This window comes from Bos indicus, chromosome 1 (assembly GCF_029378745.1).
Source record: "Bos indicus isolate NIAB-ARS_2022 breed Sahiwal x Tharparkar chromosome 1, NIAB-ARS_B.indTharparkar_mat_pri_1.0, whole genome shotgun sequence".
In the NCBI taxonomy this organism is placed as follows: Eukaryota; Metazoa; Chordata; class Mammalia; order Artiodactyla; family Bovidae; genus Bos; species Bos indicus.
This window is the reverse complement of record NC_091760.1, coordinates 149,624,073-149,642,716: the sequence shown is the minus strand read 5'-3', so window position 1 is coordinate 149,642,716 and position 18,644 is coordinate 149,624,073. Positions and strand designations below refer to the sequence as shown.

General features: G+C 45.7%; 2 protein-coding genes across 6 annotated transcripts in view; one reads left to right on the top strand and one right to left on the bottom strand.

Moving 5' to 3' along the window:
• The window catches only part of TTC3 (tetratricopeptide repeat domain 3), a 119,812-nt gene extending 119,422 nt beyond the window's left edge, over nt 1–390 (bottom strand). Inside the window, exon 1 of one of the 4 annotated variants that reach the window (XM_019964161.2) lies at nt 270–390. The gene's annotated coding sequence lies outside the window, so the exon portion shown is untranslated. Of the gene's footprint in view, nt 1–160 lie in introns of all 4 variants that reach the window. The other 3 variants (XM_019964128.2, XM_019964119.2, XM_019964153.2) reach the window with 3 other exon arrangements.
• A 137-nt stretch (nt 391–527) lies between these two features.
• Nucleotides 528–13,325, top strand: PIGP (phosphatidylinositol glycan anchor biosynthesis class P). 2 transcript variants are annotated; one of them, XM_019964107.2, is made up of 5 exons: nt 528–679; nt 1,131–1,234; nt 10,029–10,101; nt 12,189–12,307; nt 13,133–13,325. In XM_019964107.2, exons 2-5 carry the CDS (start codon nt 1,153–1,155, stop codon nt 13,243–13,245), a joined length of 387 nt encoding a protein of 128 aa, XP_019819666.1. In that variant the 5' UTR covers nt 528–679; nt 1,131–1,152; the 3' UTR covers nt 13,246–13,325. The 2 variants fall into 2 exon arrangements, with proteins under 2 accessions (XP_019819666.1, XP_070652926.1); XM_070796825.1 differs by lacking the exon at nt 528–679 and adding an exon at nt 686–894.
• Nucleotides 13,326–18,644: the final 5,319 nt, after the last annotated feature.

The window sequence follows — 18,644 nt, the reverse complement described above, 5'->3', positions numbered from 1 at the left end:
AGAACAGGGAAATCAGACAAAAAAGACACACCTACTGGGGCCGACGACAGCGGCCACACACACATACACACACCCCGAACCGGCACCATCCACCCCTCATACACACACTACAGGCACCACAGCCAACGACGCGGGGCGACGCGCACACACCCACACTCACCACACACCCCCGGAGGGGGTGTGGAGGGCCTCTCGCCCCGGCCATCTCGGCTGCTGCGCGACAAGCTGACACATCCGGCAGCCCCGCCGCGCGCCAGGTGTGCACTCACCGGGGCTCGCAGCCCGCGAGCCTCGGACGCGGGCAGCCGCAGCCGCCGCCTCCACAGGCTCTCCACGTCAGCCGCCGGGCGGGCGGGCGGGCGCTAGCGGCCGGGCGGCGGCAGTGGGGCGGGGAACGTGCGTCACGTGAGCCGCAACGCACATGCGCCGTCGCGCACGCCCCTCCCCGTCCCCCGCTGCGAGCCCCGCGATTTCCCTCTCGCCCCCGCGCTCTCGAGCTGCTGACTGACCCGCGTCGCGGTGCGCTTGCGCGCGGGCAGGGTTTCCGTGGCGACCAGGCGGTTCGCTGTTTGTCCTCTTTCGCCCTCCTGCGGCTCCCCTAGTCCGCGCCTGCGCCGAGGCCTCGGCCCTGAGGTGGCCGAACGTGCCGCTGGGGGAGTCGGCGCTTGGAGGACCCAAGGTCGAGGGCCACCCCGCAACCCGGGGGCAACTCGAATGAGAAAATTGACCTATGAGACGGCAGGGCCCAGTTCTGGGTGTCGAGGCCCAGGCGGGAGGGCGCTTGGGCGCGGGCCCCCCCATCCGTCCTTGCCCTTTCTTCCCTGTTCTTATTGAGGCGAAGCCTGCAGAGTTGGGGTGGCGTTCAGTGCCACCCCCCACCCCCCACTGCAGGAAGTGCGCGCTTTAGCCCGTTGCTTGTGTGCGCGCGCACGTGAGGTTGGGGGTCTGGTTGCTCGTGCAGGCAACGTTTGGGTGATTGTGTGCACGTGTGCAAGCAGGTGTGTATCCTGTTTGGTTTACTGGAGAAACGCAGAGGCTGTGCCCATAGCAAAGCGGTGAGATTATAATAGACCCATAGTGAAAATGAGTGGATCACTGACAGATAACTTGTTTTTGTTTTCCCCCCACAGCATATCTAAAGCCACGGGGAAAATGGTGGAAAATTCACCGTCGCCGTTGCCAGAAAGAGCGATTTATGGCTTTGTTCTTTTCTTAAGCTCCCAATTTGGCTTCAGTAAGTACTCTCCTGATGGATGGCCAGGGCCTGTCTCTGATGTTCAAGGACAAGGAAATTATTCCGTTTGTTAGTAGAATGTGTACACATGAACTGTGATTCTTTCAACCTTTGTCTCTTTTTGAGAAAACCTGAAGAGACCTCTTGTCTCTTCAGCGTGTTCTGTATGCCAGACATGAGCCTGAAAGATTTAGTCTCAACAGATCTTTAAAAATGCCTCACCAGGAAGGATTGCAGAGGAAATGAAACCTGATCCCTGCCCTTAAGAAGGTCTTGGTTTTGTGGACAAGATAGAGGATTAAATCTCAGTTAATAGTATCTCAGTTGATACGTGCCTTGGGAACCTAATGAAGAGATAAGAAATCAAAATGGAAATTCAGGGAATTTGGCAATTCTGGCAGTCTGGTGGTTAAGACTCTTGCGCTCTCACAGCCAAGGCTCAGGTTCGATTCCTCGTCACAAGGATAAGGCACTGAGGCAGTGCAGCCAAAAAAAGAAAGTCAGAGTTAATTTTTCTCCCAGGGACTTTATCTCCTACAGTAAGAAGGAAGAAGTGGGAAGGCCTTGAAGGGAAGCATGGTGAGGTTTGGAAAGGAGTAATCTGGTGTGGCCCCAGTGCAGCTGTGGGAGTTTGGGAGGAACAGGAATCAGGCTCCAGAAGTCCATCCTGGATCTCAGTCAGTCCTCATATGGTCCCATTTTACAGATAAGAAAGCTTGTTCTTTGAGACACCATATTTCCAGAGTCATACAGCAGGCCTCATGTCTCTCCCCAGAAGGATCTGAGAATTAGGGAGAAAAGTGGATGCCCAGAACTTTTTAGAATTTTGTGGACACCAGGCAGATGGAGTGGCCGTGCTTCTGAACACTAACTGCATCAGTATAGGCAACCAAGCTGTTGCCTAGGGCAGTCTATGAAGAAGTTATAGCTTGAGTCCAAATCCTGACTCCTCCACAGATTTGCTTTGTGGAGGACTGTTTGCATCTTCAATTCTTCAGATGCTTCATCTGTGGAAGGGTGAACATGTCTATTAAAAGCTAAGGAAGCATGAGACAGTCCTGTGAGATAGAAATTGTCATTAGTGTCTTCATTTGCAGATGAGAATATTGAGCACATGGGGCTTAAATAATGTGCCCAAGGTCACACCACTGGTAAATGATAGAGCTAAAATTTCAATGCCGGCATACTGGGTTGATGTCACTGTTCTGGCCCTCTATGTCTGTTGTAAAGATAAATTGCCATCATTTATGCAGAGCACTTAAAGGAATATGTAGCGTAGGAACAGTAAGTACAGCTTTCCCCTGCAAAACTAGAGGTGGCTTGGATGGTAAAGAATCTGCCTGCAATGCAGGAGACCTGGGTTTGATCCCAGGGTCAAGAAGAGCCCTTGGAGAAGAGAATGGCTTACCCACTCCAGTATTCTTGCCTGGAGAATTCCATGGAGAGAGGAGCTTGGTGGGCAAAGAGTCAGGTACAACTAAGCGACTTTCAGACACACATATTCTTATGAAACCTTGGCGAGCCAAAATGGTATAAAATGAAGAGCACATTTGCTAACGCACAAAACTTGAGCTCATGCACTCAATTTGATAAAGATACTTAGTTCAGGTAAAGATGCTCACAGACACAGTTCAAAGCTGTGGCGGCTTGACGCTAAGATGCTGAGTGTAGCCCTGGGAAAGGAGCTCGGACGAGCCACTCTACCTGCTCTGGGTGCGCACTGCTTCTACCACAGCTCCCTGCAAAACAGATGCAGAAAAGTTTTTTAGTAGAAGCAAAAATCCTCTTCAGATTTCCTTTGGTTAAAGAAAACATACTACTGTAGGTCTTTTCTAAGAGCAAAATGGCATAAAGTGGACTTTCAAAAAGTGGGGGCTACCTGTACTTCACTGGAGTGGGTTGCCATTCCCTTCTCCAGGGGAATTTCCTAACCCAGGCATTGAACCTGGGTCTCCTGCATTGCAGGCAGATTCTTTACTATCTGAGCCACCAGGGAAGCCCAATTAAACCTTAGCTGTGACTCTGATTGTTATCATCAATATCATCATTTTTGCAAATCTGTGTTCTATAGAGTATTTGAAGGATTAGAAACCATACAGATAAATAAAAGCAATGACTTTCATAAGACTTAACTCCAACAGGACCCACAATCACAAATTTTTTTTTTAATTGGAGGCTAATTACTTTACAATATTGTGGTGGTTTTTGCCATACATTCACATGAATTGGCCATGGGTGTACATGTGTTACCCATCCTGACTCTCCCTCCCCATCCCATCCCTCAGGGTCATCCAGTGCACCAGCCCTGAGCACCTTGCCTCATGCATCGAACCTGGACTGGCAATCTGTTTCACATATGATAATCTACATGTTTCAATGCTATTCTCTGAAATCATCACACCCTCGCCTTCTCCCACAGAGTACAACAGTCTGTTCTTTACTTCTGTGTCTCTTTTGCTGTCTCATATATAGGGTCATCGTTACCATCTTTCTAAATTCCATATATATGTGTTAGTATACTGTATTGGTGTTTTTCTTTCTGACTTAATTCACTCTGTATAATAGGCTCCAGTTTCATCCACCTCATTAGAACTGATTCAAATGCATTCTTTTTAATAGCTGAGTAATATTCCATTGTGTATATGTACCACAACTTTCTTATACGTTCGTCTGCCGATGGACATCTAGGTTGCTTCCATTTCCTAGCTATTGTAAACAGTGCTGTGATGAACATTGGGGTACATGTATCTCTTTCAATTCTGGTTTCCTTGGTTTGAATGCCCAGCAGTGGGATTGCTGGGTTGTATGGCAGTTCTATTTCCAGTTTTTTAAGGACTCTCCACACTGTTCTCCATAGTGGCTGTACTAGTTTGCATTTCCACCAACAGTGTAAGAGGGTTCCTTTTTCTCCGCACCCTCTCCAGCATTTATTGCACAACCAGAAATTAATTCCACAAATTTTTCTTTTGTGCTTACAATGTGCTGGGCACTGTTACTGACCAGAGATGAGCAGAACAGCCCCAGATTTCCTGCTCTCAGAGTCTGCATTCTGCTGGGAGGGAGATGGTCAATGGACAATTTACATAAGTAAAACATATAGAATGTCAGATGATAGTGTGTACCTTGGGGAGAAATTAAGCAAGAAAGAGGGTAAGGAATGGAAGCAGCTTGCTGTTATAAGTACAGCTGTCAGGAGGTGCCTCACTGACAGATGAGTTTTAGGCACAGACACAAAAAATGAGAGTTGCCATGGCAATGTTGAGAAAGAGCCTCTCAGACAGAGAACATCCAATGCAAAAGCCTAACGATGCCAGTGGTTTGAAGGAATTGATGGAAGTCATTAAACCTGAGACAGGGAGGCAGAAAGTAATCAGGGAGGTGAGAAGCCAGTACCCAGCAGTTTTAATAAAACACAGTGGTAGGTGCACAGGGGTTATATGAGTCTCTCTGTATGTTGAAATATTTACTGAATTTAAAAGCTAATTGTAGGGACTTCCCTGGCAGTCCAGTGGTTAATAATCCTTCCAATGCAGGGCACAATCCCCTGGTTAGGGAACGAAGATCCCATGTGCTACGAAGCAGTGAACCCAGTGCGCCTCAACTAAGACCCAGACCAGATCAGATCAGTCGCTCAGTCGTGTCCAACTCTTTGCGACCCCATGAATCACAGCACGCCAGGCCTCCCTGTCCATCACCAACTCCCGGAGTTCACTCAGACTCACGTCCATCGAGTCAGTGATGCCATCCAGCCATCTCATCCTCTCTCGTCCCCTTCTCCTCCTGCCCCCAATCCCTCCCAGCATCAGAGTCTTTTCCAGTGAGTCAGCTCTTCGCATGAGGTGGCCAAAGTACTGGAGTTTCAGCTTTAGCCTCATTCCTTCCAAAGAAATCCCAGGGCTGATCTCCTTTAGAATAGACTGGTTGGATCTCTTTGCAGTCCAAGGGACTCTCAAGAGTCTTCTCCAACACCACAGTTTAAAAGCATCAGTTCTTCGGCGCTCAGCCTTCTTCACAGTCCAACTCTCACATCCATACATGACCACAGGAAAAACCATAGCCTTGACTAGACGAACCTTTGTTGGCAAAGTAATGTCTCTGCTTTTGAATATGCTATCTAGATTGGTCATAACTTTCCTTCCAAGGAGTAAGGTCTTCCAGGGAGTAAGACCCAGACCAGACAGAGTCAAATAAATTAAATAATTAACTTAAAAAAAAAGCTAATTGTCTTAATCTGTTTAGGCTGTGACAAGGTAGCTTAAACAATAGACATTTATTTCCCAGCTCTGGAGGCAGGAAGTCCAAGATCTGGATGCCAGCATGGTTGGGTTCTTGGTGAAGGCCCTGATGTGGTTTACAGACTGTCACTTTCTTGTTGTGTCCTCACATGGTGGAGGACAAGAGCGCACAGCTCTGATCTCTTCCGGGTCTCACGAGGACACTAATCCCATGATGGTGCCTGTCCCTCATGACCTCATCTATACCTAACTGCCTCTCAAAGGCCCTGCCTCCAAATCCACCACATTGGGGATTAGGGTTTCAATGTAATCATTTAGGGGGAGGGGCACAAATATTCCATCCATAACCGTAGTTGTAGACTGTGGTAATGGCTTTGAAGGAAATAAAGAGAAATGGCAAGGGAGTAAGAGGGTATGGCGTGCGGGTGGGACACAGCTGAAGAGCAAGCGATTGGGGAAAGCCTTTCTGCAGGTGATGTTTGAGCCAAGACAGGAAGCAAGCTAAGGGACCAAATGCACTGAAAGAGTCAGAGGAAGAACATTTCAGGCAGATAGCGCTCACTACAAGCTGAGTTACCCTGCTTCTGAAGGTTGTGTGAAGTGCAGACATGAGACGCCATCTGGAGCTGAAGCGTAGTGTGTAAGGACTGGACCTTGGAGGGGCAGGCAGGAGCCTGGTCCTTTTAAGTTCTTGCAAAGCCTAGGAAGGACTTTGGATTTTATTCTAAAGCCATCAAAGTTCAAAACTGGCAAGTGATGCCATCTGATCGGTATTTGGGGGGAAATCTCACAGTGCAGTGTGGAGAATCTTCAAGGTTGGAATTACTAGACGCCACTCTGAAAGCCTGGGAGTCCTCTTTGCTTGCACCACTTCTCCTCCCCCACCTTGTTCATCTGCTCCTGCCATTGGGCTTGCTGGGGCCTCTCCTCCTCCACAGAAACATCTTAGACGCAGCTCTCACAGCAGCACGCTTGAGATCCAGGCCTGAACTCCCCAGATGAAAACCTCTGGAGCCTGGGTAGTTATTTCTCTTGGTGTGTGGGTGGGTGGGTGCGTGTTCAGTCATGTCCGACTCTTTGCAACCCCATGGACTGTAGCCCGCCAGGCTCCTCGGTCCATGGGATTTCCTCAGCAAGAGTACTAGAGTGGGTTGCCATTTACACCTCCAGGGAATCTTCCAGAAATACTCAATTATTCCCCTTGCCCAAAACATAAAGTTCACGTTCCTTGCCCACAGTCTTCATGATCTGGGACCCATTCACATTTCCAGCTGGTTTCTCACTGCTCAGAGCCTCCCACTGTATGCCCCAGCCACTCCAGGCTGCCTGGGGTTCCCCAGATACATTGCTTCCCCTTCATGCTGTTAACCAGTGCTCTGACTCCTGCCTGGGAGGAACAGGGCATGGGTGAACACATGCCCTGAGTTCTTGTTCCATCTCAGTAACTGTTAGCTTTGAGACCTCGGGCAAGTGACTTAAATTCCCCATGACTTAGTTTTTTTCATCTGTGAGTAAGGAATAATCTTGGCACACACTTCAGAAGGGTCTGAGAGGGGTCACATAAGACAGTGCTCAGGAGGTTCCTGCCACTGCATCTGGCTCATGTCTTTCACCCACAGGACTTGTGAGGATAGACACCACGTTTCATTTTTCTTCGGAGCCTTGACCTTTTCATAGCACCTAGCATATAGCAGATGTACAATAAATACTCATTCATTTAATTAGTTAAACTAAGCAAGTTATTTCCGTTTATGAATTTGCCTTGTGTTTTTGCCACCATTTGTATTTCATTAACCTTGAAATCTTGAGTTGCAAGCCCAATCCTTTCCAGCTTTTCCTTCTGCCATCCACCACCACACTCTCTTTTATTCCTAACACTCTCGCTGTAGCTCGTGGCCAGGAACACAGTTTTCTCGTTATTAATATTTCCTTCCTTCCTCACAACTGCAAGCCCAGCCATTAGCATTTTCATCTGCCTAACCCCCATTCATCCTTCAGGCCCCAGCTTAATGACTTCCTCCAGGAAATCTTTGCTGACCATTCACATCACTTCCATCACCACCACCGTGGGCTGAGGGCCGCCTTATGTGCTTCCGTATCATCTGCTGTTACTTGCTCATTAGCACTTACCACAGTGTATTGAAAATAGCAGTTTACTCATCTCTGGTCCTCTGCTTGGGGAGGGCAGAGGCCATCTCTTTCGGGTTCACCATTGTCTCACACTTCTGACATACAGAATTCTGTAATACATATCTGTTGAAAAAAATGTTAATCTTTTATCATAGTTGAGACAGGTGGTTTGAAATTTGTCTCTGGCACTTGGGCAGGGCTTCCCTGCTGGCCCAGATGGTAAAAAATCTGCCTGCAAAGCAGAAGACCTGGGTTCAATCCGTGAGTCAGGAAGATCCCCAGTGTTCTTGTCTGTAGAATTCCATGGACAGAAGAGCCTGGTGAGCTACAGTCCATGGGCTTGCAAAGAGTCAGACATGACTTAATGATAACACTTTAACTCTACCTTGGGCAGATGACGTAACATGTCCAAGATACCAGTTCCTCATCTGTAAAACTAACATAATACCTCCTAGGATTGTTTTGAGGAAATGAAATAATACATGTAAAGTGCTCAGAGGGCTTTCCTGGTGGCTCAGTGGTGAAGAATCTGCCAATGCATGGGACCCAAGTTCAATCCCTGGGTTGGAAAGATCCCCTGGAGAAGGAAATGGCAACCCACTCCAGTATTCTTGCCTAGGGAAATCCCATGGACAGAAGAACCTGGTTGGCTGCAGTCCATGAGCTCTCAAAAGAATCAGACATGACTTAGCAATTCAACAACAATGACAAAGTGCTTACAAGTGTGCTTAGCCCAAAGTGAGTGCTCAGAGGTTGGCGGTTGTTATAACAGATACAGCAGTAAAGGCCACAGAAACTTGACGTGGCAATAAGACTGTGCTCTAGGAGATAAAGCATGTCATGAATCAGAACAAGGTAGATAAATTCACCTTTACGCCACTAATTGTCTGTCGTTGTTTTAACCCTGTAGGAATGAAGTGTAGAATACCTACTGCATATAAAGAAAATTGCTAGGTGCTATAAGAATTACAGCAGTTCTTAAGGCATAATTTCTGCCCTTAAATTGATTAAAATAGTATGAGTTAAGACATATTTTTGTAAATAGTATGGGTTAAGTGTGAATTGCATAAATTAAAACATCAGTTCAGTTGCTCAGTCATGTCCGACTCTTTGCGACCCCATGGACTGCAGCATGCCAGGCCTCCCTGTCCGTCACCAGCTCCCGGAGTTTGCTCAGTCTCATGTCCATCAGGTTGGCGATGCCATCCAACCATCTCATCCTTTGTTGTCCCCTTCTCCTCCCGCCTTCAATCTTTGCCAGCATCAAGATCTTTTCCAGTGAGTCAGTTCTTCGTATCAGGTGGCCAAGGTTTTGGAGCTTCAGCTTCAGCATCAGTCCTTCCAATGAGTATTTAGGACTGATTTCCTTTAGGATGGATTGGTTTGATCTCCTTGCAGTCCGAGGGACTCTAAAAGAGTTCTCCAAGACCACAGGTCAAAAGCATCAATTCTTTGGTGCTCAACTTTCTTTATGGTCCAGCTCTCACACCCATACATGACTACTGGAAAAACCATAGCTTTGACTACACAAACCTTTGTCAGTAAAGTAATGTCTCTGCTTTTTAATATGCTGTCTAGGTTTGTCATAGCTTTTATCCCAAGAAGCAAACATCTTTTAATTTCATGGTTGCAGTCACCATCTGCAGTGATTTTGGAGCCCAAGAAAATAAAGTCTGTCACTGTTTCCATTGTTTCCTCATCTATTTGCCATGAAGTGATGGGACCGATGCCATGATCTTAAGTTTTTTGAATGCTGAGTTTTAAGCCAGCTTTTTCACTCCTCTTTCACATGAATTAAGACATACTTGTTTTAAGTAAGACTTGTTTAGTTGGTATAGAGTTTCAGATTCACACGATGAAAAAATTCCAGAAATATGTTTAACAGCAGTGCAAATATATTTAACACTACTGAACATTACGATTTCAAATGGTGTTTATGGTTTTCTAACCACAGTTTTTTAAAATGACTAGTAGGTCTTGCCCAGGAAATCTCATGGACAGAGGAGATGGTGGGCTACAGTCCATGGCATCACAAAGAGCCAGACACAACTTAGCAACTGAACAGCAGCGGCACACAGTCAGGCAGATTGTGATTTGGGAAAATAGTTCCTGATGGAAATGTGCCGTAAAAGGGAGAGTAAGTGACCTAGCAATGTGGAGTATAGGATTTTGTAAAAAATTAAACTTTGTGTATAGAATAATAGTTGTAGATATTGAAACAATAAAGTCCATGGCTAAAGGAAAAAAAAAAAAAACTCGTAGAAAGTAATTGTGCAAGGTGTTACAGAAATGGTACAAATAAGGAGGAAAAAGTCATTTCTCAGTTAATCAAGGAACGTTCAAAGGACCTTTTTTTACTTGAATCTTGATAAATCAGATGCATGCCTTACTGACCTTTTTTCCTTTTTTGTTTTCCCCCTCTTCTGCAGTACTGTATCTTGTGTGGGCTTTTGTTCCTGAATCTTGGCTAAACTCCTTAGGCTTAACTTATTGGCCTCAAAAGTAAGTTTAATATATTTCTTAAATAAAGTGAGAGTATATCAGTGTTGTTTTGAAGGATCAGATTTTTCCTCAAGACTTTTTCAAATCTTATATTTAATCTTTTAAGATCTGCACATAACCATATAGAAACGTAAAGCTTTAAAAAAATCATTATTGATATGTTTCTGCTTAAAGATGGTGGGCTGAATGTACATCTCTATCTCCACTTCCTTCCAAAATCTTCATAAAATAAGCCTATAATAAAAAATAATTGTTAAAATATAAACCCACAGGAGCAAATAAAGGGACAGGAGAGATGTATCAATAAAATCTGGGAAGTGGATTGCAGACAGGTAGAGAGGTACCTGACTTAATTCCCACTGTCCCACGTCAGTCATGCAGGAGGCAGCCAGAGCCTCTGTGCCCACACACAGAGGCCCAGACATTGGAAGTGTGGCTACCTCTTTACATTGTATTTCTTGTTCAGGCTGAAACAGTGTTTAAAGAGCATTTGGCCCTCCAATCCTCCTCAGCCTTTAAAGCTGAGAGACAAACCCTCCCCTGCAGAAGGAGTTTTACACTCTGGAAAGACTGAATTGAGCCTGTAATCTGGGGTACTCTAGGTCTGTGTAGGCACCTTACTGAAAACAGGAATAAGTGACAATCTGCTTTGCTGAAGTGTGAGTCCTCCCAAGCACCTGTCCTACCTCCCACCTCCTCCCAGCAAGATCGGAGGGTCCTCCCTGAGAAAGCTGGCTCAAAGGCTTCTGAAAACGAGAGGTCCACCAGGGCAATGACCAGGTCTCCCGTAGTGAGGGTCATCAGTTGGCCATTCCAGGCCGCATACGCACAGTGTTTCCAGTTAACTTGTTAGTACTTCATCTGTATTTCTTTAATGTTTCCCCCGACATGTCCTCTCCCCGTACTTCATATGTAAATGTGAGTGGACAACCACAACTTACCAGACATAAAGCCTCTAAAATGAAATAAAAGAGAAAAAGCAAAAGAAACTTGAAAGAAATGGAGATAATGCAAAGAACAAAAGAAAACGTTAACAAAATCCTCAGCGATAAGAAAAGAGTATAACTATGAAGCAACAGAATGCTATAAATAAAAAATGTTCAGAGAATTACTGCATAGAAATCATAACTATGATAACCAAAATTAACATTTTAATTGAACATTTAGAAGAAACACCGAAAGTGATCTCCAGAAAGTAGAATGCTATGCTATGCTATGCTAAGTCACTTCAGTCGTGTCCGACTCTGTGTGACCCCATAGACGGCAGCCCACCAGGCTCCCCCGTCCCTGGGATTCTCCAGGCAAGAACACTGGAGTGGGCTGCCATTTCCTTCTCCAGTGCAGGAAAGAGAAAAGTGAAAGGGAAGTCGCTCAGTCGTGTCCTACTCTTAGTGACCCCATGGATTGCAGCCTAACAGGCTCCTCCGTCCATGGGATTTTCCAAGCAAGAGTACTGGAGTGGGGTGCCATTAGAGTATAGCAAAACAGAAAATAGAGACAAGATGAGAGAAGTAAAACAGCAAAAAATCCAAGTCTTAGAAGTTCCAGAAAGAGAAAATGGCAAGAAAGAAAGAAATTACACACCAATAAAACATGAGAGCATTTGACATGCCTAAAAGTATCAAGAGGCATATTAGAATCTGTCAGAGAATTTGAGGATTGATTATTGATAGGCACATGGAAAACCAAGCAAACAGACTAAAAGTGGTAACTACTACAAAAAATTGTACAAGACGTAAAATAATAATATATTACGGTGCTCAGTTGCAAACGTTATTTATATAAACATTTTCATGTCCATATTACCAAGTTCAGAGAAAATATCTGAAGTTGAAAACAAATCAAGAAGCAATGAATGATATGAGAATGTTGTATAGAAAAGAGGAGGTAAACGCCAAAAGAAACAGCTCCCGTGCCCGAAAACAAGAGAAGCCCACTTTCCACAACTAGAGAAAGGCCAAGTGTAGCAGTGAAGACCCACCATAGCCAAAAGATAAACTTTAAAAGTGTGTTAACTTGGTGATGGACTCTTGAGAACTGCAGCTTTCCGTGAAGTCTGTTGCCTGTTTTAACATTCTCTTCTGCAGGTATTGGGCCGTTGCTCTGCCTGTGTATCTCCTCATTACCATAGTCATCGGTTACGTCCTCTTATTTGGAATAAACATGATGAGTACCTCTCCACTTGACTCCATTCATAATATCACAGGTAAATTTACATCCGAGGAAACTGCTAGGGGAGGCAGGAGCGGGTATTAACACTTTTATCAAGAGAAGCGACCAAAAGCAGGCTACGGCAAGTGACACATGGTCGCAGTAGAAAGGACCTTGGAGAAATAGATCAACAGTTACACCAGAGAAAGTGGTCACAGGGCACAAATAAGCTTTTGTGAAAACACTGTTTAATAGCGCTAGTTAACAGCCACAAATATGTAATGTGTTCCCTGGAAACTCTGCGAGAAATTTCTGTCATCCTAAACAGGCTGTGCAGATCCAGGAATGACAGAAGAGGTCCCTGCAGACTCTGTCTGGGAGGAAGAACTTGGGTGGCGGGGGGAGGGTGTCCTCGGGGTCACTGTGTACCCCAGACACAGTTATGTGGTCAGAAGAGTCACAGGTAACCTACTGTGTTCCCTGCATGTTTAGTTGGAATTACAGCAGATAGACAGTTTGTACAAAGAGGGGAAATTGTAAAGTTTATATGAAGGATTGTACCAAATAGTTTCATAGTTTTGGGGTGTTGGTGTAATTCTGTTTCTGTGAGCAATGTGCGATGGGACTTGAATCATCATTGTACAGTTGAATGAAACAATTTCTTATCCAAGTTAGAGGTTGCAAAAAGTGTTTTGCTGGTTTTTATTCTAATTGGGACATTTCTTCTAAAAAGAGGATTTGAGGGGCCTTTTAATTACATCACACAGGGTATTTGTCCTTATCCAGACGTTAGCCCAGTACACTACATGCTGGGTCTCCACAAGCACAGAGACTGTTGAAGAGATTACTTGGATAAACAGAGCCTTTTGTCTTCTTACAGATAACTATGCCAAAAACCAGCAGCACAAGAAAGACCAAGAAGAGGCCATCCCAGCACTAAGAGATATTCCTATTAGTGAAGTAAACCAAATGTTCTTTCTTGAAGCTAAATAACTTTACACCAAGAACTTAATTGTATGTGGACTAATACCAAACATTTATTATAAATTTTTGACATAAAGGTTTGAACCATACTAATTTAGACTGTCTTTTGGATTAATATCCAGTGTTGAAATGTAAAAAAAAAAAAAAGTAGGTTGAACTTCTTTTATATTAAGTTCTAATAATATTATAAATGTTATCAAATAGTAGTTACTAATGGACAGAAGAAATATTGCATTACTATATGGCAAAAAGGCATTCACGTTGTAATTTTCAAAGGGCAGTTATATCCTCCCCACTGTTTGTTCTTCGAAGCCCAAAATTCAAACTCTCAGACTTTGGAGGAGACATTTAATGTGTCTAAGGGACAACTACGTGGGTGGTCAGGGAGGGCTGCTGAGAGGAGACAGCTGGGGTTGAGATTTGATCGGCAGAATCAGTCGTCATTTAGGAATATGAGCAGGGCAGGAAGGCGCTTTCTGTACTGAACAGCCAGGGCAGAGACCTGCCGGTTGAAGGAGCTTGTTGTGTCGTACGGCCCGCAGGCCAGCAGGGGGCCTCGTGCTTGCTTGCTGCGGGAGGGCGTGAGCATTGTGTGGGCCCGAGTGAGATGTCAGGTTTACCTGTCACTATGATGGGTGTGAGGCACTTTAGATACTGAACCATCGGGAGGTTTTAAGGAAGAGTGACGTGGCCCGATCTGTGTCTTTAAAAGCCACTCGGGGGAGGTCCCTGGCAGTCCTGTGGTTAGGACTCTTGCACTTTCACTGCAAAGGGTGCAGGTTCAGTCCCTGGGGAACTAAGATCCCACGAGCCACAAGGCCCAGCCAAAAAAAAAAAAAAATATATATATATATATATAAAAGCCACTGGGTAGTGAATGGAGGCTGGATTCAGAGGAGGACTTGGGGTGGGGCAAGACTGTGGACGTAAGGAGACTGGTCAGGAGACTATTACGTTAGTCCAGGCAGGAAGTGCTTGCAGAGGGGTGGCAGTCGGGCTGGGGAGGAATGGGTAGCTTTGTAGCATTTGTTGGTGACACAGCTGGATCTGGTGGTTCAGGGTAGGCAGGTCACGAGAGGAGTTGTGGATCAAGGGTCACTCCTAGGTCTTTTTGAGTTAAGGAACTGAGGAGATGATCGTGCCTTCCACTGAATCAAGCAGATTTGGGGAAGTACTCTTGAAGGGGTTGGAGGATTTGGTATACACATTAGTTTGAGTAACTCTGCCGGGGCGTCCCAGGTGGTGCTAGTGGTATAAAAAGCTTGCCTGCCAATGCAGGAGATGTAAAGAGACTGGGGTTCAATCCCTGGGTCAGAAAGATCCCCTGAAGAAGGGAATGGCAACCCACTCCAGTATTCTTGACTGGAGAATCCCAAAGGCAGACAGACCTGGCAGGCTACAAGTGCACAGGGTCACAAGGGTCAGACACAACTGAGGCGACTTGGCACGCACACATGCCATACTAGTGTCTGGGTATGTCTCACATAAGGTGAAGAATTTTAGATGGAAGTAAGTTTGAAAAAACAAACCATACGCAATTTAGCAAGAGTGTACTCACAGTTGGCCAGTGGGACCAAATCTAAATTCATCCAGTATTCAAGGCCACGTAACTTTCGATAACTTAAATCTCTACACCAGTTTGGAGACACTTTTTCACTTATGCAAATTTAACTATGCTTTACTACAAACAGGAAAGAAAAGAAAAACTACTAATTTTCAATAGTTGGGAAAACTAGAACTTTCATACTGACATGTAAGTTCTGGAGAAGGCAGTGGCACCCCACTCCACTACTCTTGCCTGGAAAATCCCATGGATGGAGGAGCCTGGTAGGCTGCAGCCCATGGAGTCGCTAGAGTCAGACACAACTGAGTGACTTCACTTTCACTTTTCACTTTCATGCATTGAAGAAGGAAATGGCAACCCACTCCAGTGTTCTTGCCTGGAGAATCCCAGGGACGGCAGAGCCTGGTCGGCTGCCGTCTGTGGGGTTGCACAGACTCGGACACGACTGAAGCAACTTAGCAGTGACTTAGCAGCCTTATCCCTGCCTTGTAGAGGCGTGAGCTGGATGCTCTGAAGGTGCTGTTTCTGTTCTCTAGTGAGTCCCAGTTCCCAAGTCAGTTTATGGTAAGGGCATGTCACCACACTTAAGAGCAGTTTGAAGGGACCAGCCAACTCTGTCAGGGGTAGAGTGGTCGATAAACTGTGTCCTGTTTATACAGTGGAAAACCACACAGCCCTGCAAACACGAAAAATTACTGCTCTACCTAGCAACATGAGTGAACATCACAGACACAGTGTTGGGCATAAAAAGCCAGACATAACAGAGTACATGTATACTGTGTGATGCCATTTATATGGAGGTCAGAATCAGGAAAAACTAACCTACGGTGAAAAACATTAGAATAGTGGAGTGAACTAGGAGAGGCTTCCCTGGGGCTCAGTGGAAAGACTCTTAACTGCAATACAGGAGATGCAGGAGGTATGGGTTCAGTCCCTGGGTTGGGAAGACCCCCCTGGAGAAGGAAATGGCCACCCACTCCAGTATTCTTGCCTGGAGAATCCCATGGACAGAGGAGCCTGGAGGGCTGTCGACCATGGGGTCACAGAGAGTCGGACATGACTGAGTGACTAAACCACAACAAAAGAGCAGTACTGTGTCCCATCCCCAGAGATTTTGACTCATTGGTCTGAGCTGGGGCACAGGCTGGGGTAATCTTTAACATCTCCCAGATGCTTATAACTTGCAGCCAGGATCGGAACTTCTGCCTTCACCAACTGGACTTGACTGAGCCTGGGGTCAGCCAGGGGAATGGCCATTCACTTTGGAAGAGAGAGTGGCAGTTAACAGAGCTGTCCTCTCCCGACCAAACTATGAGCTGTGATTCTTTTGAAGGTCACGATCAGTTTAGTGCAGTGATTCTCAGCCTTTTTTATTTTCTCTCCCTCCTCTTTTTAAATCTCAAGACTCCTTTATATTTGGGTAAAGACCCAAAGATATTTTGTGTACGTGGATTACATTTAGAAATGAAAATAGAAATGTTAAAAGTATTGGTTTATAAATAATAAGCCTATTAAATTTTGTTGTATTTAATACTTTATTTAAAAAAATAACTATATTTTCCAGAACAAATTTAGTGAGATGAGTAGAATTGTTTTACATTTTTGTGAAGCTATTTAGCATCTGGCTTAAAGACAGACAGCTGGGTTCTCAGACCTGCATCTGCAATCTGTTCTGATACCACATGCCCTAAACCTCTGGAAGATTCCACCGAACACTCAGAATGTGTGAAGAAGACAAATAGCATCTTAATGTTATTACGAAAATGGTTTTGACCTTACAGACCCCCTGAAAGGGCTTCCCCAATGGCTCAGGGATAAGGAAGCCACCTGCAATTCAGGAGACTCAGAGAGGCAGGTTCAATCTCTGGGTCAGGAAGATCCACTGAGGAAGGAAATGGCAACCCACTCCAGTATTCTTCAGTAAAGAATCTGCCGGCAATGCAGGAGACTCAGGTTCGATTCCTGGGTCTGGAAGATCCCCTGGAGAAGGGCTAGGCTACCCACTCCGGTATTCTTGCCTGGAGAATCCCATTGACAGAGGAACCTGGGGGGCTACAGTCCATGGGGTCGCAAGAGTTGGACACGACTGAGTGCCTTTCACTTCACTTTCACTTCCAGTATTTTTTTTAATAAATTTATTATAATTGGAGGCTAATTACTTTACAATATTGTAGTGGGTTTTGCCATATATTGACATGAATCAGCCATGGGTGTACCTGTGTCCCACTGTCCCAAACCCCCCTCCCACCTCCTTCCCCATCCCATCCCTCTGGGTCGTCCCAGTGCACGGGCTTTGAGGGCCCTGTCTCATGCATCGAACCTGGCCTGGCAATCTGTTTCACATGTGGTAATATACATGCTTCAGTGCTGTTCTCTGAAATCATCCCACCCTCACCTTCTTCCACAGAGTCCAAAAGTCTGTTCTTTGTATCTGTGTCTCTTTTGCTGACTCACATATAGGGTCATTGTTACCATCTTTCTAAATTATGTATGTGTGTGTGTGTGTGTGTTAATATACTGTATTGGTGTTTTTTTTTTCTGGCTTACTTCACTCTGTATAATAGACTCCAGTTTCATCCGCCTCATTAGAACGGACTCAAATAATTAGAACGGACTGAGTAATATTCCATGTGTGTATGTACCACAGCTTTCTTATCCATTCATCTGCCTGTGGACATCTATGTTGCTTCCATGTCCTAGCTATTTTTAATAGTGCTGCGATGAACATTGGGGTACACGTGTCTCTTTCAGTTCTGGTTTTCTCGGTGTGTATGCCCAGCAGTGGGATTGCTGGGTCATATGGCAGTTCTATTTCCAGTTTTTTAAGGAATCTCCACACTGTTCTCCATAGTGGCTGTACTAGTTTGCATTCCCACCAACAGTGTAGGAGGGTTCCCTTTTCTCCACACCAGCATTTATTGTTTGTAGACTTTTTGATAGCAGCCATTCTGACCGGCGTGAGATGGTACCTCATTGTGATTTTGATTTGCATTTCTCTGATAATGTCACTTCCAGAATTCTTGCCTAGAGAACCCCCATGGACAGAGGAGCCTGGAGGGCTACAGTCCGTGGGGCCGCAAAGAGTCGGACAGGACTGAGCAACCAACACTTTCACTTTTCACCCCCTGAAAAGACTGCACTTGGAGAAATGGTTAGTGGACCTCAACTCAAATGTGTGTGTGTGTGTGTATGTGTGTGTACTCGAGTAGAATACATTATAGCAGAATGCATTGCACTTGGTTAATAGCTTGATTGAACACCTCTTGTGGTCACTTGGGATCGTCTCTGTCCCACCTCTTACTGGGGCCACTGAAGCTGCTCTGACCAGGTCCACACAGGTGCCACCTGACCGCTCCCCCTGGAAGCGGAGGGAGTTGACGCCCACAGGACACGTGGGCAGGCGTTAGGCTCCCCTAGAGCTGGTTCTCCAGTACTCTTGCTTGGAAAATCCCATGGATGGAGGAGCCTGGGAGGCTGCAGTCCATTGGGTCGATGAGGGTCGGACACCACTGAGCGACTTCACTTTCACTTTTCACTTTCCTGCATCGGAGAAGGAAATGGCAACCCACTCCAGTGTTCTTGCCTGGAGAATCCTAGGGTGGGGAAACCTGGTGGGCTGCCGTCTCTGGGGTCGCACAGAGTCGGACACAACTGAGGTGACTTAGCAGCAGCAGCAGAGCTGGTTCTAAGCTGCCTTTCCTGAGCTCCAGGCAGGCCGGGTGAGCCTGAGCTGCGGTTACCGTGGCAACGGTGAACTCGGGGTGAGCTGGTCCTCTTTGTCTTGCTCCCTTTCTATCTCCTCCTCCCTAGTGTGGCTTTGCAGACAGCCTGCCTACACAGGCCT

Excerpts from the sequence above, each read along its gene's own strand:
- PIGP (XM_070796825.1), top strand. The coding sequence starts at position 731 with ATGAGACGGCAGGGCCCAGTTCTGGGTGTCGAGGCCCAGGCGGGAGGG. Across the intron at positions 1,235-10,028 it reads AAGCTCCCAATTTGGCTTCA|TACTGTATCTTGTGTGGGCT; the intron begins GTAAGTACTCTC and ends CCTCTTCTGCAG. Across the intron at positions 12,308-13,132 it reads CTCCATTCATAATATCACAG|ATAACTATGCCAAAAACCAG; the intron begins GTAAATTTACAT and ends GTCTTCTTACAG.